The sequence below is a fragment of the Silurus aristotelis genome (assembly GCF_946808225.1).
Source record: "Silurus aristotelis genome assembly, chromosome: 10".
Taxonomy (NCBI): domain Eukaryota; kingdom Metazoa; phylum Chordata; class Actinopteri; order Siluriformes; family Siluridae; genus Silurus; species Silurus aristotelis.
Genome location: NC_139583.1, coordinates 9,627,457 through 9,646,925, shown reverse-complemented (window position 1 = coordinate 9,646,925; position 19,469 = coordinate 9,627,457). Strand labels below are relative to the sequence as shown.

Here is a 19,469-nt window from a genome sequence, read left to right as displayed (position 1 = left end):
ATAATATGTATATACATTTCCATTCTTTTTTTTTTTATTATTAAAACTACTTGTTTATTCTAACTATACCTTTTATAACTATATAGTTGTTATTATAGTTATATTATAGTATATCATTATTATACTTTACTATTTTTGACTGACTGTTATTTCTGTTGTGTCTGTCCATATTCATGCCAATAAGAGAGAGAGAGAGAGAGAGAGAGAGAGAGAGAGAGAGAGAGAGAGATACGCGGGCGCGTAAAAGGGGAGGGACGGAAGGGATGGAGGGATGGAAGGAGGAGGTGCCCGGCGCATGCGCACTGCTTACGCCGACCACACGCGGCTCATCGCGCCGTTTATTCGGCGTCCACCATGCAGCCCTACACAAACACTCGGGGCTGGAGGGAGAGACGCGAGAGCAGCTTGTCTCCGTGTAAACACACCCGCGCACATCCGCGTTTCCCAGTGTGGATCCGAGCCGCGTTGTTCATCCTCATCATGGGCTAAGAGCCGCAGCAGCAGCACGCCGGGATTACGCGCTTCAGCCATGGGGACGCGGATTTTCGGCTTGATTTTTCTCCCTTTTCCTCCACTCGAAGAAGACGGAAAGCGCCAATAATAAAATGAAAGGAAGGATCCATTAACCCTGTCGGTGTTGTCTCTCGCTTTTTTGCTTTCCTTGCAGTTCTTTTTTGTTTGCTTTTGCTTTTGGGGGAGAGATGATTGCAGATCTGGTGTGTAGCGCCGTGGCTCTGGTCCTGTACTTCAACACACTGGGTGCTGATTTCTGCTACGATGACAGGTATACACACACACACACACACACACACACGTGTGAATGAAAAGCTGAACCCGTGAACCCCGACTCATCCTAGTGCTCCATTCAGTGATTGACACACATGTCACTCATCATTAGACTTCCGGTTCTGCGTAACCATATTATTACGTCACAATTCGAATTACGCTCCGCGTTTCTATAAACGCACGTGATCGATAAATAAAACCCAGACCGGCTTCGTGAACTCGATTATCTCGCTTTGATTTGCCCAATCCATCTCGTGTGCATTACTCCACAACTCCCATCCAGTCCAGTGTTCATGTTGAAAGCTATGGCTGGTAATTTGAGCTCTTGGATTGGACTGAGATTGAATTAGACTGGATTTGTACGGATCACTTGAAATGCACAACACCAGCCAAGTCCTGGACACATTTCTTCATTGTGGTCTTTTTTTCTTCCTTCTTCTCCTGATCGAAAAACAAATGCACATGGTTGTAATCTATAGTACCTGTTTACATGTTGATTGTCAGTGGAGATTTGTAGGCTGCATTGAGACTTCTGCAATTTCCATATAATCTCCTCATGCACGGACAATGAACGACAGATCTTGACCTATACGTAGTTTATTCCCAGATCTCCTGGCTTGCAAACCACGAAGGATGTGAAGGAGCTTCACGCAAAGTTCTTAAAGCGGAAAAACTATACGATAACCCACTGCTTCGTGAAGCCGGAATTAAATAAATGATGCTAAATAAACATTTTAAATGATTTATTCAAATAAGCGTTCTAGTACATGATTTCCGTCTTAATCATCACACCATGGAGACTAAAGCATGTTTTGCAGCGACTTTTCCCACATTCACACCTGATCATATTCTTTCCATTGAAATATTCAGTCTCCTTATTTAAATGCACAGTGATAATTCAGCTCTTGTTTATGAACCATAGCGAGGATTTTTATCGACGAAATTCTTGTCAACGGTCCAATGAAACAGTATTTATGACTTTTTCATGTCTCCAGGTTGATCTGAAGGATCAGCAGGATAATAACTATAAGATCGCTGTCATGACTTGAACCGAAAAAACTTCATGCATTCGTATATTATGCTTTCTATTTAATTATTAAATCACCGTTTCGATATATACGGAAATGAGACGATTTATTAGCCGTTGTTGGATACATGAGTTTTAATTTAACATGCAAGCGACATCTCAAACTGCTCCATTTGAAATCGCACGCTCAATACACATGTAGGAGTAAATATAATCACTTAGATGACAAATAAAAGGGGTCCGATCGCAAACAGCTACGCTGAGAAAGGCACCATGTCTAGATTAATGATCAGCGTGGAGACTACTGGAGCAACAAGGTGTTCATGTGATAAGAGCTCCTAATGAACCAGCAATTAAACCAGCAATTAAAGCTATGGATAAATAGATTTGACTCAATGTTCAGATTATTCGTGTTCATTCTGCCGGTGTTATTTGCACTACGAATTGTGGTAGAATTTAGATTTATAAGAAAAACAGCACAAGTAGGTCTGTGCTTCATCATTTCTTTCCTCCCCATTTCTTCTCTTTTGACCTACAAAGTGTGACGCCACGGATAAACGTAATTGATTTCGATCCTCGGCTCGCCTGTTTGCGTGTTTCTGCGTAACAGTATATTTGCTCGGCGTTACAGTAAGCGCCTCGGCTCAGAGGTGATAGTAGTCCCGCTGCTTTAGCTGCTACCTATAATCTCATTCACTGCGGTGGTCATGCAAGAAATAATCCATATGGGAGGAAATAGAGCAGGAGAACAGGCCAGATTGTGTGCTGTGGCCTTTCTGCTTGTAGAGAGAGAATAAAAAAGGAGGACACAAAGGAAGTGATGATGTGAAAGAAGGTGTGGGGGAGAGCACGGGCCGCATGCAGTTCAGTGATGGCAGGATATGTTTTTCATATCAGGGGGATGTGAGCATCATGAACAGCATCTTGAGTGTAGCTATGACACGGGTATTATTAAATATTATTAGAGTATTAAAGATGCTGAGCTTCAAAGTGACCACAACATGCACGATTTGTTCGAGTTTTCTCATCCGAAGATTTCTTTCTGTCTGGAGCCAAATGTGTTAAATTACTGATTTTGTTTGACTTTCGTGTCAAACGAATGTTTTTCCCAAATTGCATTCTGGGGATTTCCAGTGGTATGTGAAGGATCTCTATGGGTCCATTTTTTTTATTTTTTTTTATTTTTTTTGTTCACAACTCACATTTTTATTTTAAATTACATTATATTCATTATATACTGTAGAGCCTGCAAGTCTACACATATACTGTAGGCAAATAAACACAAAATGTCTTCCAAAAGATTTTAAACTTATTTGATTTGATTTTCCAGAAAATCTTTAAAAATGCCTTTTGAGGAAAAAAAACCCCATTGTGTGGGTTTACAAAAGAGATTTTGTAGAGGAGGCTTTATTTTTGTAATACCTTTTGTTTGGAGTCATTGTATAGATATTTAAAACACTTTTTATGTAGCTTGTGAAATAATTCTGAGAGTAGACGAAATATATGTTCCAGTTATAAGCATCTTTTGGAGCTGCTTTAGGGAGAAACCCTGCTGTATACTGTTACACGCTCATATGTTGCTGGTTAATAGCTTCCAGTGTCATGGGATTTTCTCAGTCCGTTAGCTGATCGTGTTTTCTGCATGTTTATGCCTCGTGATTGATCCTGTTGTTTTGTGTATTTACTGTGTTCTGATGTACCAGTGCATTGACTTCAGCATGTAGCTCTTCTGTGGTGTGATGTGATCCTGAAGGCACCGTATTTCTCGACTCTGCCTGCTTATTTATGGATGGGATGACGCTACAAATCTGTTCGCCTCAAGAAGTTTTAGAAGAACATCATGACCACCTGTAGAGGATTACAGGACTCGTACACTTCCCACAACAGCAGGCTTGTATCCGTAAGATAAAACTCCGCTTTAGTGTCTTCCGCCACTGTCACTCATGCGTGCAGCATGTTTTTCCTATTTCCAAATTCCATGTGCTTGTTTGGCAGCATGTGTTTTCTTTTTCTCCCCCCCCCCCCCCCCCCATCAATTGTTTTCTAGCATGATATATTTAGGTTCTTAATTAGCGGGCGTAATTCCAAGCCAAAATAAGCTTCAGCCCCTTATCCTCACCTGTGGCGCAGTGTGAGGAAAGGGAGTTGAAATCATCCCATCAGTTTGGGCCTGGCTGGAGTTCCATGGCTAAGCCTCGTTATTCTTTTATTTGTCCTGAGAAGGAGCAGATGTGGAGCCGCAAGAAAAAAACCAAACCGTGATAGACGTGTGGGAGCGGGAAAGGTTCAAAAGCGGTTGTTCGGCCATACAAAAAAAAACCCAGACTGCTTTTATTTTACATAAAAGTGGAGATTGAAGTGAACAGAACTTCCTTTAGATAACCCAAGCCGCGTAGCCGCTTATTAAAAAAAACTGAGGTTTTTAGGAGTATTTTTGAAGTGCAACGAGACAGAAAACTCGCCAGTCATTAGAGTGGATTGAGTAACGCAAAAAGCATACCTGATTTAAAAGGTTTGAACAAGTCTGTAAAATATCTATCAAAAAAACGTGCCTGAATAATTTACTGAACTGCTCCTTTTACATTTTCAGCATTTCAATATTTTTTCTTTTCACAGTTCCTGCCATTTCTATTTTTTTTTTATTAAGGAGTGCAAATACATATTGGCCAAATGAATTAACATTAGCATAAAGATTCATACAGCAAACCAATTTCCACTATGGTACCTATATTTATTTCTTCCTAAAAGTATTAGTACAACAAAAAACAAAGAAAAGGATAAAAAAATTCCTATTTTTAAAATGAACAGCGCAAACGAAAAGGCGATTTGTGAATCAAAGCAGAGCTCTCCGTTTAGCTCATGGTTAAATATTAAAAAGTGATGCAGTCCAGCACCGATTTCCACGGAGACTCTCTTGGACATGTCGATACTGAGCAATGCCAGAGGATAATGCATTATTATCCTCGCTCATATTTATGCACGCTTTTTTTATGGTAAGCAATTTTATTTCTTTTTGGCTGAAGTAGTTGCAGAAAAAGCAGCCAGCGTTAAAGCATAAATTCTTATTAGCTATTCAGTTAAACGTAAAAACAAAGCCTGCTTTTCCGTTACAGGAATGTTGTCGGTGAACTGATCGCACGCCGGTGACATCATGTCACCCAGGTTCATGCGGTTTGTAATAAGCTGCTCATTAAGGTTCGGGTGATGCCGTCTCCCTTTAGGGGACTTGTGCTCTGCTGTGGAACTCCCAGAGCTGTGGAGCCGACACCTGCGATAAGAAACATGAACCATAATTTACAAGTTTCATATTTCCGGTGTAGTGATCGCCTCATTCGGGTATTGTGGTGAGTAGAAAGTAGAAAGTGATTATCTGGAAATTAAAAGGAAATCCGATCCTTTAATTTTTTTTTACTTTGAATCTTATATAGATTTTTTACTTCTTCAAAGATATCAAAAAAAAAAAAAGACCCACCAATCCCTTACACCGCTAGCATTGATCGTTGCTATCGTTGTCATTATAAGCTCAAATAGAAAGAGGCCGTAAGGAAAAAGCAGCACCGTGAACAAAACAAAGACTGCAGCAGTCTGCAGCAATGCTTAGTCAAATCTAGCTACTTGTTTTGTTTAACACAGGGATTGGCGATCACATCACGCCAGCCTGATTAAGTTGCGTCATTCTAAACAACATGACCCACTTCTGTCAAAAGCGATCATGGTCATGTTGATAAATTATGTAAAAACAGAGCTATAGTAACTTCGATTTGATAAAATAAATCATATTGTGTGCTTTGGGGCGATACGGGCAAAATCTTATATCGCACAATAAATGGGCCAAACCTTTAAGGCTTGTATTGGTTTTGACAACTAAATATTGGTCGGAAAATTGGCAAGAGCGTAGCAATTAGAAAGAGAAAAATTATCATTATATTTGTTTTCGGTTGATTTCTTTAAAATCTTGTGGGTGAACTTTTTTTTTTTTTTGTGGCTAAGCAGCTTCTTGCAGAAAATAGTCAGTGTTCTACCAGTTAATATTAAAATTTGTGAATTCTGACACGTTGAATTTTACATTTTACACAAGAAGACCGTTTTGAGCTTTTTCTTCCAATAGGTTCACTGCAGCAAAACTAAACGAGCAAATGGTGGCATATTAGTGCGTTTGTTTGATTTATAATTATTTTTTATACCAAATGAGACGAATTTCATGTTGGGAAGATCATTAAAAGCATAATATTGGACCCATTTTGGACCTGGGTCAGGGAAGTGTTAGCTCAGTGGTTAAGATGTTCAGAAGGTCATGAGGTTAAATCCCAGCACCACTAAACTGCCACTGCTAAGCCCTTGATCAAGACCCTTAATCATTAACCGCTCAGTTGTATAAATGAGATGATTGTATGTCACTTTCGATAAGAGCGTCTGTCAAATGGTGTCGACTCGGGAGTGCAGTTTGCTTCTGATCGTCATCACTGTACCCCGCAGCATTGTATATCTGCTTCAAATGGACATTTGGTGCAACCCAGATGAGGATGGGTTTCCTCTTGAGTCTGGTTCCTCTCAAGGTTTCTTCCTTATGCCATCTCGGGGAGTTTTTCCTTGCAGCAGTTGCTCATCAGGGACAAAAATACTTACAAAGAACATATTTACGTTTAATCACCACATTATCTGTGTAAAGCTGCTTTGAGACAATGTTCATTGTTAAAAGCGCTATACAAATAAAAATGAATTGATTTGAAAATGCCGTCAATGCCTGCTGCACATTTTTTTTTACAAATGACAGTTTTCTAAACAGTTTCTAATCAAAGCACCTCCAAATCGCAGAAGTATTTCCCTTTTAGATACTAGTAGTAGTAATAATAACTTTATTTGGGCTTCTCCCATTAGGGGTCGCCACAGCGGATCATCCGCATGTTTGATTTGGCACATGTTTTACGCTGGATGCCCTTCCTAACGCAACCCTCCCCATTTATCCGGGCTTGGGACCGGCACTAAGAGTGGCTGGGGTTGGTTCCCTGACCGGGGATCGAACCCGGGCCGCAGCGGTGAGAGCGCCGCATCCTAACCACTTGACCACCAGGGAACCCAGTAGTAGTAGTAATAGTAATAATAATTATGATAATAATTGCATTTTATTTTGGTGAGCCTTACATGACACTCAAGGACATCTTACATACGATAAAAACACAAAACAATATAAAATAATGAAACACTATACAACCAATAAGACGTACAAGTACAATGTCAATGATCTGCCTGCCTGAAAAGATTGGTTTTCAAACGAGATACGAGAATCTAGAGGAAATATTTTCCACAGGAATGGAGCAGCAAAGGCTAAAAGCTCAAGATCCCATAGATGCCATATATAGAAAGAGTCTCAACGTGTATGTCAGCCTGCGATACGTACGGCCAGCGAGCACAGCTGTAATTCTTATTTTCTGCAAATCTTTTGTGTAAATAAAAGTCAATACTTTTGTTGTTTTGTATTAATGTACAGTGTTTTGATATACATCAATATATGTAGTATGATATGGTTGCGAACATGCTACGAGTGGCAACATGTTTACAGCTGTTTTAAAGGATTACGTAGTCTAAATGTTTTGGGGGCAATCGCATCCCCTGCGTAGAGTAATGGAGCTGTAGTATAAGCTGGTCCAGAGGGATTCGGTTAAGAAATATTTGGGCAGCTGCTGCTATACGAGAACCACAGGATTAATGAACGGGATTGCGTAAGAAATTGCATATCGGTCCGATCATACACTGTGAAGTCATGACACCATGGCAACCGTGGTGGGCCGATTGGGTTTTTGTTGAGGAAATGTACAATTTAACCCAAATTTCACATTTGATGTATTATATACTGTATATAATATTGATATAGCTAATATCATATAAGCGAATTATATTGCAGGCAGCTGGAGCATTAATTTAAACCCTGTTAGTATAGAGTTTGAGTTTCCAGGGCCGTGTGCGTGTTGCAAACCTCAGAGATGAGTTGCGTGTACTTGAAATAGGCCTGTGTGTATGTGTGTATGTGTCTTCATGGGTATTACTGTGATGTCCTCATGCTCCGACACCACGGCTGTGGTGAAATCCGAGGGCGGCAACCCAGACTCCTCACGTCTCCCTGTAATTATCCCTCTCTGTCAGAAAGAGAGAGAGATGGGGAGAGAGAGACTCGCTTACCCTGTGAGGCCTCCTCTAATCCCCCAACGGCTGCGTCCAGATGGCCTTGTTTTTGCGAAGCAATGTGGGATTGTTTTTGTTATTTTTTTGTTATTTTTTATATATTTATATATTTGTGTTGTAGTGAGATGAGTGATGTATCGAGCTCCGATACAGACATCAACACTACAGAAGATTGCAATTTAGCACCGAATGTCGGAGTGAAACTGAGAAGAGAAAGTGCTGTTCTCACATATTGCTTAGGTTTTTGTTTTTTTTAATGGAGACTTTATGGGCATAATTTCACAGCTTTCATTTATTTATTTGGAAATGCTTGTAAACATTTGACCCTTGTCATTATGCGCCGAGCTGTCTCAGCAAATCAGACTCAACTGTTGTTGAAATGCAGCATGTGGGCGTTTGCTCTGATCATGTCAGAACATATATTTTTTCCTCTGCAGGATTTGATATATTAAAGAGCAAACAGAGTAATAATATTAGTTTAAATGGGCACTTCTTTGATTGTGGAGCCATTTAACCCATAGATGAAAAAATGCGAGGTACTGCTTGTTGATACCGGTACTTATCAATACTGTTATCAATACTACTCTCAATAATTTATTGCAAGAATACATGATGTATTATATAACTAGTGTTCTATATGTAACACTACTGCATATTTTGCATCTGACACTGGTGTCGCTTAGTGTTGTGACGCAAGCCCACACTTTTGAAGGTTTCAACCTTTCCGCAATGCGTGCACACACGTACACAAACACACACCGCACACGAGCATGGATATCACATGTACGGCAAGCAAACGTCGGCCACGTGATGACCTCATTCAGATACAGAAAACGACAAGTGGCAGCTACTAATTCACCACGAACACCGATGTATACGGAGATAAAACAACGCAAGTATTGATAACCGTACCAGTTTGTCCTGAAGCTTATCGCTAGGATTATTGTTTGAGTTTTCTTTCCCATACTACTCTAATATGGACACAAATAATACATTAAGCATGGACCAAAAGAGCATGTCAATTTCGGTCTATGATAAATAGTTTTCCTGTGTGTGTGTGTGTGTGTGTGTGTGTGTGTGTGTGTGTGTCTGTGTGTCTGTGTGTCTGTGTGTCTGTGTGTCTGTGTGTCTGTGTGTCTGTTTTCTCATTTTTATTTTAAAATGCATCACTTCCCTGAAAAAAAAAATAATAATAATATTAATGGTTTCCAGTATATCTATGTGAATCTTCCTGATTGTCCATTTAAATGCTCTCCAGAGTCATGTACAGCATGTCGTGCCCCCCGAGGCAGTTATTGCTCTACAGTGTACTGTGTTATCTCGTTAGCAGCAAACATGGCGTGTCGATGTGGGTTTTTTTTGGGGGGTCTGTGCTTTTTTCCACACACTGCTCACTTTTCTAATCTCTTCCTCGAGAACAATACGGTTGGATTTTATTCATTGTGAAGAGGGAGAAACGTGTCTGTGGTGTTTTACCACCTTGGGGGTACTGGAATGTGTTTGAGAATGCAATTTTGTCCTTATACACCTTCTTGGGCTTCTTCAAGCAGTAGAATGGTTAGGTATTATCTCTCTAATCTGTTTGCTGTCTGTCATATTTATCTAGCTCAAAAAGCTGCTGTCAAAGTTTGTTTAGATTTAGCGTGCTCTAAGTCGCAAATGCTATGTGCAATTATCAATTGGATGTTGTGTGTGTCAGTTTAGTATTTTAAAGTGACCTCGCTCTGACATCCTGTTTTTGAAGAAAAATGTCAACATACAGATTTAAATCGCAGCTAATAAGCGTCTTCATGCGCATTTTATTTGCTAACAGTTGCGTTTTTTGTGCACAATTATCAATTGTCACACTCTTCACCCTCCTGCCTTCAGGAAAGCGGTTCCGAAGCATTCGGGCCGCCACATCCATACTGTGTAACAGCTTTTTCCCGCAAGCCATCAGGCTCCTTAATACAGAGAACTGAACTGGAACCTATATATATCTATATCTATATCTATCTATCTATATATATATATATATATATATATATATATATATATATATATATATATATATATATATATATATATATATATATATATATATATATATATATAAGGTTCCAGCACAGTACTGTATATTCAGAGTATACAGTATGTTTACTGTTTGGCGCTATCTTGGATTATGTGTATTGTCTTGTGTTGTCTGTCTGTACTGTTTTTCGTCTGCACTGTATGCACTAGGTTGCACTCGATGTACTTTATGTAGCTTTGTGTTGTGTTGTAGATCTATGTTGTTTAGTGTAGCACCAGGGTTCTGGAGGATCGTTGTCTCGTTTTTACTGTGCACTGTGTACCACTGTATATAGTAGAAATGACAATAAAAGCCACTTGACTTGACTTGGCTTGACTCGAATTGTGGGCGTATAACAACCTAGCATTTATGGGAATGACTTGAGGACATTTTTTCAATTGATTAAAATTTAGGAAGGTGGGTTGTATTGATGTTCATTCAATAGAAATCCGCATAGACAGTACTTCATTGTGTATAGTATTTTACTGGGTGAGCATCAGATATCGGAACATTTTCAGAGGCAGACGAAATTCTGTGCATTTTCAAGAAAGGATTATGAACAAAGACACATGCTGTCATCAGGTAAGTGATGCATGGGCCTGAAGGATCACTCGCAGCATGAACATGAGGATGAACTGAAGAAGTAAAGAAAGGTCAGAAGAGATAAACCTCCCAATATATGCCCTAACTGCACTTTCAGGTGTCAGAGTTTAGATTAATGGTGGGAGAACTTAAAGAAAAAAATTCCTGTTTTTTCAGCTTGTGATGATTTATTCTCTTCTCAAACACTTCTTTATCATGGCAACTGGTAGAGGATTGAGGTCATAATTTTTTTTATTTTCAAGTATTGCTCTGCATGTGTGTGTGTGTGTGTGTGTGTGTGTGTGTGTGTGTGTGTGTGTGCGTGTGCGTGGGGGGGGGGGGTGTTAGTTTAGGTGTCATCTTGATACATTTACTCTATGTTCCTGTTCACACAAAGTTTTTAGACACATGTACTGTACAGGATTTTTTCCACGGTCACAGTTATAAATACATTTATATATTTATTGAATCAGAATCAGAAATAACCTTATCAAATATGCTTACACACAAGGACTTTGACTTGGCGTCAGGAGCTTCCAGTGCAGGAGAAGTACAGACATAATGTGACAGAATAGTAAACCAGACAGTTAAATAATGCAATATATACAGAGTAAAAATAGTGTTAAATAAATGTACAGATGTGATTTACAAGTGTGCAGTTTATGAAAAGACCAATGGATTCTATGTACAAATATTATAGTCTATTAATGAGACAAAAAAGAAGCTCTTATTGAACAATCGACAATATAGTACACTCTCTTTCCTTCTTTTTTTTTTTTATTTTTTTTTTATTTATTTTTTTTTTTATAAATACCTCACAACTATGACATCACATAAAAGCTTGTTTGCTGCTAAAATAACATGGCCTAATTTGACCTACTGTATCGCTGTATTTTGTGATTTACTGCTGTACATGTTCTCCAGGAGTACATGTGGTTAGAGGAAAAGCATGAACAGCGGGGTGGCATTGTTTTCAATTCTGGGTCATTGGTCCCCTCAGACACCATAAACACTGTTAAACATAACCTACTATTGAGACAGTAGGAGAAAGGAGAGAGGGGGAGAGAGAGAGAGAGAGAGAGAGAGAGAGAAAGAGGGAGAGAGGGAGAGAGAACATGTAATATGTTTGTGTGACGTAACCTGACCTGATGAGGTGAACTGTGTCCTGCCATATGTATAGGTGAACTTGTTGGGAGTACTTGGTGGATGTCCTCTATTTTTTATTTTTTTATTTTTTATTTTTTTTAACCTTAAATGAGTTTTTGGAATGTAAAGTAGACAATTAGTTATGCATTATATGAAATTTTGGGTCTGAAAAAAATAATGCACTCTGGACTAAAAGTGCTGGGGGGGATAATTGATTTGCTTAATTGCATAAATTCAAGCTGTGTAAAGGGAGTTTTTCATGATTTAAAAAACTGAACATTCATTTTGTCAAAATTCAAAGCACGGATTTATGTTAATGCACTCATTGCAATAGTTGTATTTTTTTTTTAATTTATTTTAAACAATGAGTTTATTATTTATGGAAGGAGTTTCCAGTATTTATGCAAACTAAGAGGGAAAAAAAGGAGTTTCCCAAACTCTCGGACATTAAAAACTGTGGTGTTGTTTTATTAGTAACATTTTAGTCACATTTTAATAGTGGAAAAATTGCTGAAATGATTTATTTTTTTTTATTGCTTGCATATTTTGCCACCAAATTTTAAATAGTTATATTTTTTAACATCTAGACACACACCGTATAGACAAAAGTTTTGGGACACCAGACTTTTAGAGACATATGTTGATTTTTTACTGAACCTTTACCACAAAGTTGGAGGCACACTATTGCGTAGGATGTCTTTGGATGCTTCCCAGAAGAATGCAGGTTATTATAACAGCAAATGGAGACTAAATGTGGAAAGAGATGTTCGAAAAGCACTTACCAATCTTATGGCTCTATGTTCAGAAACTATGATATATTGTGATTATGAAGTGTCATGATGTAATGTCTCTGTAAGTGTTGTGTTATTAAGGGGGGGCCTCTTGTAAAATATGTTTAGCACATCAGCTTTTTGTAAACTCATGTGAGGATATAGTGTGCAATGTAATTCATTTATTTATTCATTGAAATGTCTTGGGATCGAATCTCGGACATACTGCTTGCTATGTAACCATTATTAGATGATGTCTAGACAAAAATCTGAGTAGACTGTAGCGAGCTTGTTGTTTTATAAAAATAAAAAAAATAATAAAAAAAAAATAAAAAAAAAAACCTTCTCCCTTGCATCAGTCGCTGTCTGGGATGTGGAAGAGACTGTGCCCCTCTCCAGCTCAGCTTCATTACTGAAGTACTGCTCCATCAAAGCAGGTGGGGAGATTGGATGGCGTCTATCACTTTCCACCCAGAGTAAATGGATTCTATGATTGCCAGGGCACATTATTGGTGTTCGGGTGCCCAATGCGCACTCAAAAAAGCATTTTTTTTGTAGTTGATGGGATAGGTCAGGCAGGAATTGTGCTTGTGAGGCAGCAGAAATGGGGCAGGTCTGCTGTGTGGTAATTGGTGCGAGAGAGAACAAGAGAGAGGAGATTAAATTTAGGGGACCATTTTCAATCCCTCTTCCTGTCTCGTCTCTCTGTGACCGTTATTTAATTAAAACCAACAGCTTATCTGATCAAGTCGTATTATTTTTGGTCACCCTTCTGTTCATTTGCGCAGATATTAAGCTGATCACATTAGCCACTTCTTATTAAGATGGATCCTCTTTAATTAATGGTGGATCGTTTCGCCACAAGCGCCACGCTCATATCCTGTTCCTGATCCGGCATGGCAGAAGCATGCGTCTGTGTGTGTCAGCGGATTAAAAGGAAGTCTTGTGGTTGATAAAGATTCCCGTTTTTAAATAATGAATCACTCCAGTTCTTTAAGAAGACAATAAAACTTGGCAGCGTAGACAGACAGATTAATTTCGCTGCTGTTAAGAGTAATGCTGGAAGGAGGCCTTTCAGTAAGGGTTTGGTGTAACGTTTCAGCCTCATCAAGCTTCTCAAATCCTTTTTGCACAGAGGCTAATGACTCTAGACAAGGGTCTGATTTAACACTAATGTGCGCTGATGGATTGAAGAACCATTCCATTTCGAACCCGTCCTCATTTTTTAATGGGACCAGAAAGCCCCATTGAATAAAATGTGGTTAGAAAGAATCTGATCAATTTAAGCCTCTCAATTTTTGTTATCTCTCGATTATGTCTTGTTTGACATCATCCGCACTTCCGGCACTCACTTTTGTGCAGTGCTGGATGGTTTATCTGTTCCAGTATGTATAGCTTTAGCATGTTTTGTTGATTGATGGCTGCGTAGAACAATAGTGGAAGCGTCTCTGGTGTATAGCAGAGGGAAGTTGGAGTGCCTGTGTGTACCAACCTGTTAGAATGCATCTGATCATCGATGTGTGCTTGTACGTGACTGGATGTCTTTCCTTTACATGTGAAAGTAGTTCCAGCTATAATTCATATCACATGTAAGACAAATCGGAGGCCGATCACATTCGATTAGAAAAAAAACCTCGCACCCGAGGTGGTAATGCGGCCTTGACCCAAAATAAGTATTATTTTCTTAATTATTCAATGTATTGGAGTCAATTATTTTGCTTAATCCACAGTTACTACACCTCCAGGTATTGTTCAAATGTTTTTTTTTCTCTCCTTGCAAAATGCTCTTGTGTGCAGAATTAATTGCTTATGCATCCTGTCTCTGGCTTCCATTGCTAATTACAGAGTATTAACTGCTACTAACCGAGGCTCGAGCTGTGGATTTTTTTGTGTGTGTTATTTGATAGATAGAGAGAGAAAGAGAGAGAGAGCAGGAATGTGTGATTGCAGTAATGAGACAGAAAATCCCCAGAACAATTGTCACTCTTTATTTATTTTATTCGCTCTATTTCCTTTGGAAATAAATGATTAAGCAAAATAATGGAAATTGTCATGGTGTTTGTTGTCAGATCTGAGTGCTGTGGCAGACATTAGGTTGATTTTTCTGTTCTGTTGGAACTTAGATAAGGGATATGGATCTAAAATGCAGTAAAGACCTGCTTAGAAATACTTTAGCTGTTCATTAACTAAAAAATAATTGCACGTTAGAACAGTCTTCCAACCAATCAGAATCAAGTATTAAATAATCCATAAATGCACAAGTTTAAATTTGTTGTTGTTTCCATAGTAACAGCGTATTTACTGGGACTTGGTGTATGATCTCATGTTACCTAAAATGAATTAAAAACCAACTGGAAAAAGAGTTTGTTTCAATAGAAATGTACAATTTTAAAGTTATCAATACATTGGTTAACAATACACTGGTTAAGGCTCTGGGTTATTGACTGAAAGGTCGGGGTTCAAGCTCCAATATCTTCAAGGTGTCACTCTTGGGCCCTTGAGCAAGGCCTTTAATCCTCTGTGCTCAAGGGAACACTGTATCATGGCCGACCCCAGCTTGCTAACATCGCTGGAATATACAAAGAAAGATTTTCACTGTGCTGTAATGTATATGGGACAAATAAAAAAAACCCTTTCTGCTTCTGTTTATTTAAATTAAATAGAAAGAGTCGCTAATTCAAGAAGATGAGAAATGGCTTGTAAATAAATAAATTAATAAGTAAATGAATGAATAAATACTGAGTTAGGGCATAAACTAATAATTAAAAAACTAATTACTTTGGTCATATAAAATAATAAATTTTTACATATACTAAATTGGGGCTGTTTCTGTATTATTACATTAACATATTTTTGCATTTCCACATTTTTTTTAATTTATATTAATTTCTCTCTTTCTGTGTTTACAGGTTAATTTAGTGCGTGAGCTCGATCTTAGTCTAAAGCATGACAGCTATGCAAATCTTTAGTTAATTACACGTAAGGCTTTGAGTGGGAGACCTGCTTGCAGACCTGCTGCAGGGAAAAAAATGCTATCGGTAATACGGGACTACAAAAAACTGATTCAATCACAACAACTTAGCTAAGTGGCGTTTAGGTAGATAAGTGAAACGATGGCAGTGTTCCAGTAGGCCAAGGCAGTAGCAGTAGCAGTAGAATCAAAAATATACTTTTTTTTTTATACTTTTTAACAAATTGTACACTGGACTGAAGTGAGGATTAACATGCTAATAAAGAAAAGAATTACATGCAGATGGATAAATGGATGGATGGATAAAATGCTGAATTTCCCAAATAAAGTTGATGCATGGAAAAGCAAAGTTTCATTATAGCATTTTAATTAACAATAGTGGATGCGTATATATATTTGTTTTACTTATTCACTTATTCAGTTATTTATTTATATTGAAGTCATTTTTTTTTGTCCTCCACTGTCGGTGTCTGTGCTTTCAGGCAGTGCGTTTTTCCATCCTGAGATCCCAACTCACAGAAATGCTTTGGCAATTAAAAATCAGTTTCAGCTCTATATGAATGGATTTTATTCTGGAGAGCTGATACAGCAATGTTGTCTGGTACCAAAATAGGGTTACACAATAAACATTCCTCTTTATTCTGCGCTATTCTTTACATATGTATTGTGTAACGTCCTACAGAGGTTTCCTTACGAGTTTCTGTATAAAATCTCCGCAGTGAAAAGCAAAACGGAGTTTTCCAAGAAAGTTTCCCCTTAAGTTTAATTACATGTTTGCACAAAGCTAATTGTGTGTACAGTCAGCAAAAAAAAAAAAAAAAAAAAAAGAAAGAAAGAAAAGAAACATCCTGGCTTCTGCACTTTTGGACAAACACTATTTTTAGGGTTTGTTAAGCTTTAATTACTGTTTGGTTTTGTTGTTATTTTAAACTAATCACGTTACGATGTTTATCAGAGGCTGAAAAGCCTGAACAAACCAGAGGATATGAGCAGTTTAGTTTTCACATTTGTGCAGCGTTTGAGGTTTACATGACTGGCAAAAAAAGCTAATATATAAGCAAATAATTCACTGGTGTTGATTAAAAATGCTTTAAACATGGAAAAAAACGTATATTTCAGCTTTTAGAATTTTTCCTTAATGCGGTTTGAAGAATGTTAATGAAGATATGAACACTATGAAAGAAATATTGGATTATTCGGTGACTATGGAAGGTATTAAACACACAAAAAAAGAAATATTTATTATTTTTTAATAGTATTTCTGATCAGGTTTGCTCTCAATCAGCTTTTCAGCTTTTCAGCTTTTGCATGTATTGGATTATTTTCATACATAAAAATGCATGGGAATCAACTGTAAATTTAGATTTACAGGTCTGTATCAAATATATTTAACACAAAAAGTACCGTATTTGTTCAGGTGAACATTTGGGCATCAGGTATGAAGTTTTTCAGAAAGCAAAGGCATGTTCATTAACATATAGGACTCATATATAGCTTTCATTCATTCATTTTGAGTCGATACTTTATCCTTGTAAGGATCCCGGGGATATAAACTACTAATTCGTTTATATTCTGAGAAACAGAAACCAAGAAAGTCTGTCCTGAAATATTCCTGAAAGCTATAAACAACAGTAACATGCAGGCAGGAAACAGGCCAGATTGTTCACACACAAGTGGGAATAGGATCAAAAATTCATGATCGTTTGTTTACATAAAGAAAAATTGTGACTGGTTGTGTACATAAAGATGGCTTCTAGGAAACCGGACCATCCGTGTCCAATGATGGCATGTGCCTGCATTGTGTTTTAGTTCGATCATGTGGTAAACTTGGTCCAAACATGTCAGGCATAAAAAAGTTTTTGTAAAAAATGTATTATATACATCCATATCTATGTAATAAATCTCAGCATTCTGTCATTAACATACGAGCAAACTCTATCATACCATCATAATGTATCCAAGCCCATATAAAAAAATAAAATAATAATAATAATAATGGATATGTAATAAATATATTCGTAACATTTTAAACACTTAAAATTTTTATCATATTTTTAAAAGTACTGAGTCTCATTAAGTCCTAACTTCTGTTCTTTGCTAACGCAATCGCGCGTGCGGTTGCGTGGTACGCCAATGCGGGTATTTTCAAAACATGCAAAGTTTTTGTAGACTCTGTAGCCTAATACGTGCTCCACTCCAACTTTACTAACTGTTTTATTTAGGATACAGTGACTTTCCACATTTCCAAAATACGTGTTGCCATATGACTCGTGTTACTATGTGACTGAAACTAATTATTTTAAAAGTGCAATATGTTCTTTATTATAAGCTTTTTTTTTTTACTATGATCATTGTGTGTTTTGTGCATTTGACAAGTCTCTTTTTCATATACATTCTTTTTTCCCCTCCAAGCTTTTGTAATGTGCTCACTGTCTCTTCACTTCATCGCCCAGGCTTTGAAAGAAAAGTGAGAACTTCGGTTTCTTGCACAATCCTGCTGACTTTTATCCTGGGCAGCTCTGGCTGGAGCTGTAGTAGGAGTTTTCAGTTTAGACCCTGTCCAATGCAGCAGGCTCTCAGGTGCTGGGTGGCATATGAAGGAATGGAGCTCGAGATGCCTGTAGGCTCAGTCATCACTCCTGACTTCATCCTTGCTTTGCTTTTTGGCTGCTGTAGCCACGGTGGACATATTGGACAACAGCTGTGGGAAGCATGTGCGTTTGAATGGCTCTGTTCCCTGTGTTGTGTTTTTTTGTTGATGCTTACCTCAGACCTGGATGCCTCCAGCATGCCATCATTCACATGCCTGACATCATCACGAATCCGGAACACACTTGTCCTCTATAGAGATATACAAGCAGACATGGCTCCAGAAGGTAAATCGGTCAGGCTGCGCTGTGTGCCGTAAGAACTATTCTGCTCATTTTTTGAGACATTAATAGAATATTCAACAACAGGGAGTTGAAATTCTCACACTAAATGTATTATTTTCCTATAGCAGCACACTAATATTCCCCAAAGGAATATGCATGGACTTACAATATTCTCCATACATTAAAGAATTAACAAGTGTTAAATACCCACAATCATAAGGTTGTTGTGCTTTTTAACTGTCTTGTTCCACATTTAGTCCATATTTGCTGTTATAATATTATATATAATAAAAAAATTATTTACAGTTCCACTGGATTTTGGGCTGTAGTTGTAGGGGTTTGTGCTCATTCATCCACAAGGTAGGTTGAGGAGGCTGCAGTCAGATGTACTATAAAGCGCACCATATATAAGCCGCACCCACTGAATTTTACAAATATTTTTATTTTTAACATAAATAAGCCGCACCTGTCTATAAGCCGCAGGTGTCTACACTAATTAACTTTGCACAGGCTTCAACGAAAGACACGTTACACACGGTGTAACGGGTGAAATATGTTGCGCTTCTTTTAGGTGCATAGCGGTATTTTGGGAATAGCCTGCCGCTGCATTTTTCCAGTATTACTGCGTGTGTTCAAGACGAGGATTATGTCCTTATTATTTTCTAATGCTCATTTCTAAGTTTCTTTGACTAACCCTTAACGCTGTTGCCAAGAAAAATAAAAAAGCACGAGTTTTGGAAACCTGTCTGTGCTTATATGATTTCTGTTGCAACTGGAGTTAGCGCGCTATCCCTTAATCATGACTCGAAGCATTACAACGGCTTGTATCTAAACAGTAGTCTACCAAGTAAGTCATTGTTCACTGTCTTCCTCCTTCCTTTCACAACTATTTCTCTCGGGAGTTTATCTTTTGGCATCGTCGTGCGTTCAAAAATCACCCGGTGGAAGTTTTTTCTCCCGATGCCGTGCAGCTCAGAACACAGATGAGGTGCGTTTTTTCGTTTCCGTTTGGAAATTTCATTGGTCTAATGTTATGTCGCTCAGTTTTTTGGCTTGAAGTTTGTGAAACCGGGAAAAACCCAGG

At 38.1% G+C, this 19,469-nt stretch overlaps 1 protein-coding gene across 2 annotated transcripts in view; it reads left to right on the top strand.

Annotated features, from left to right (window-relative positions):
* Positions 1-259: 259 nt before the first annotated feature.
* The window catches only part of tmtc2b (transmembrane O-mannosyltransferase targeting cadherins 2b), a 113,294-nt gene continuing 94,084 nt past the window's right edge, over positions 260-19,469 (top strand). Inside the window, exon 1 of one of the 2 annotated variants that reach the window (XM_083551905.1) lies at positions 260-784. In XM_083551905.1, the coding sequence (XP_083408031.1) occupies positions 702-784 (83 nt within the window). In that variant the 5' untranslated portion in view covers positions 260-701. Of the gene's footprint in view, positions 785-3,331; positions 3,714-19,469 lie in introns of those variants that run through there. The other variant, XM_083551906.1, reaches the window with a different exon arrangement.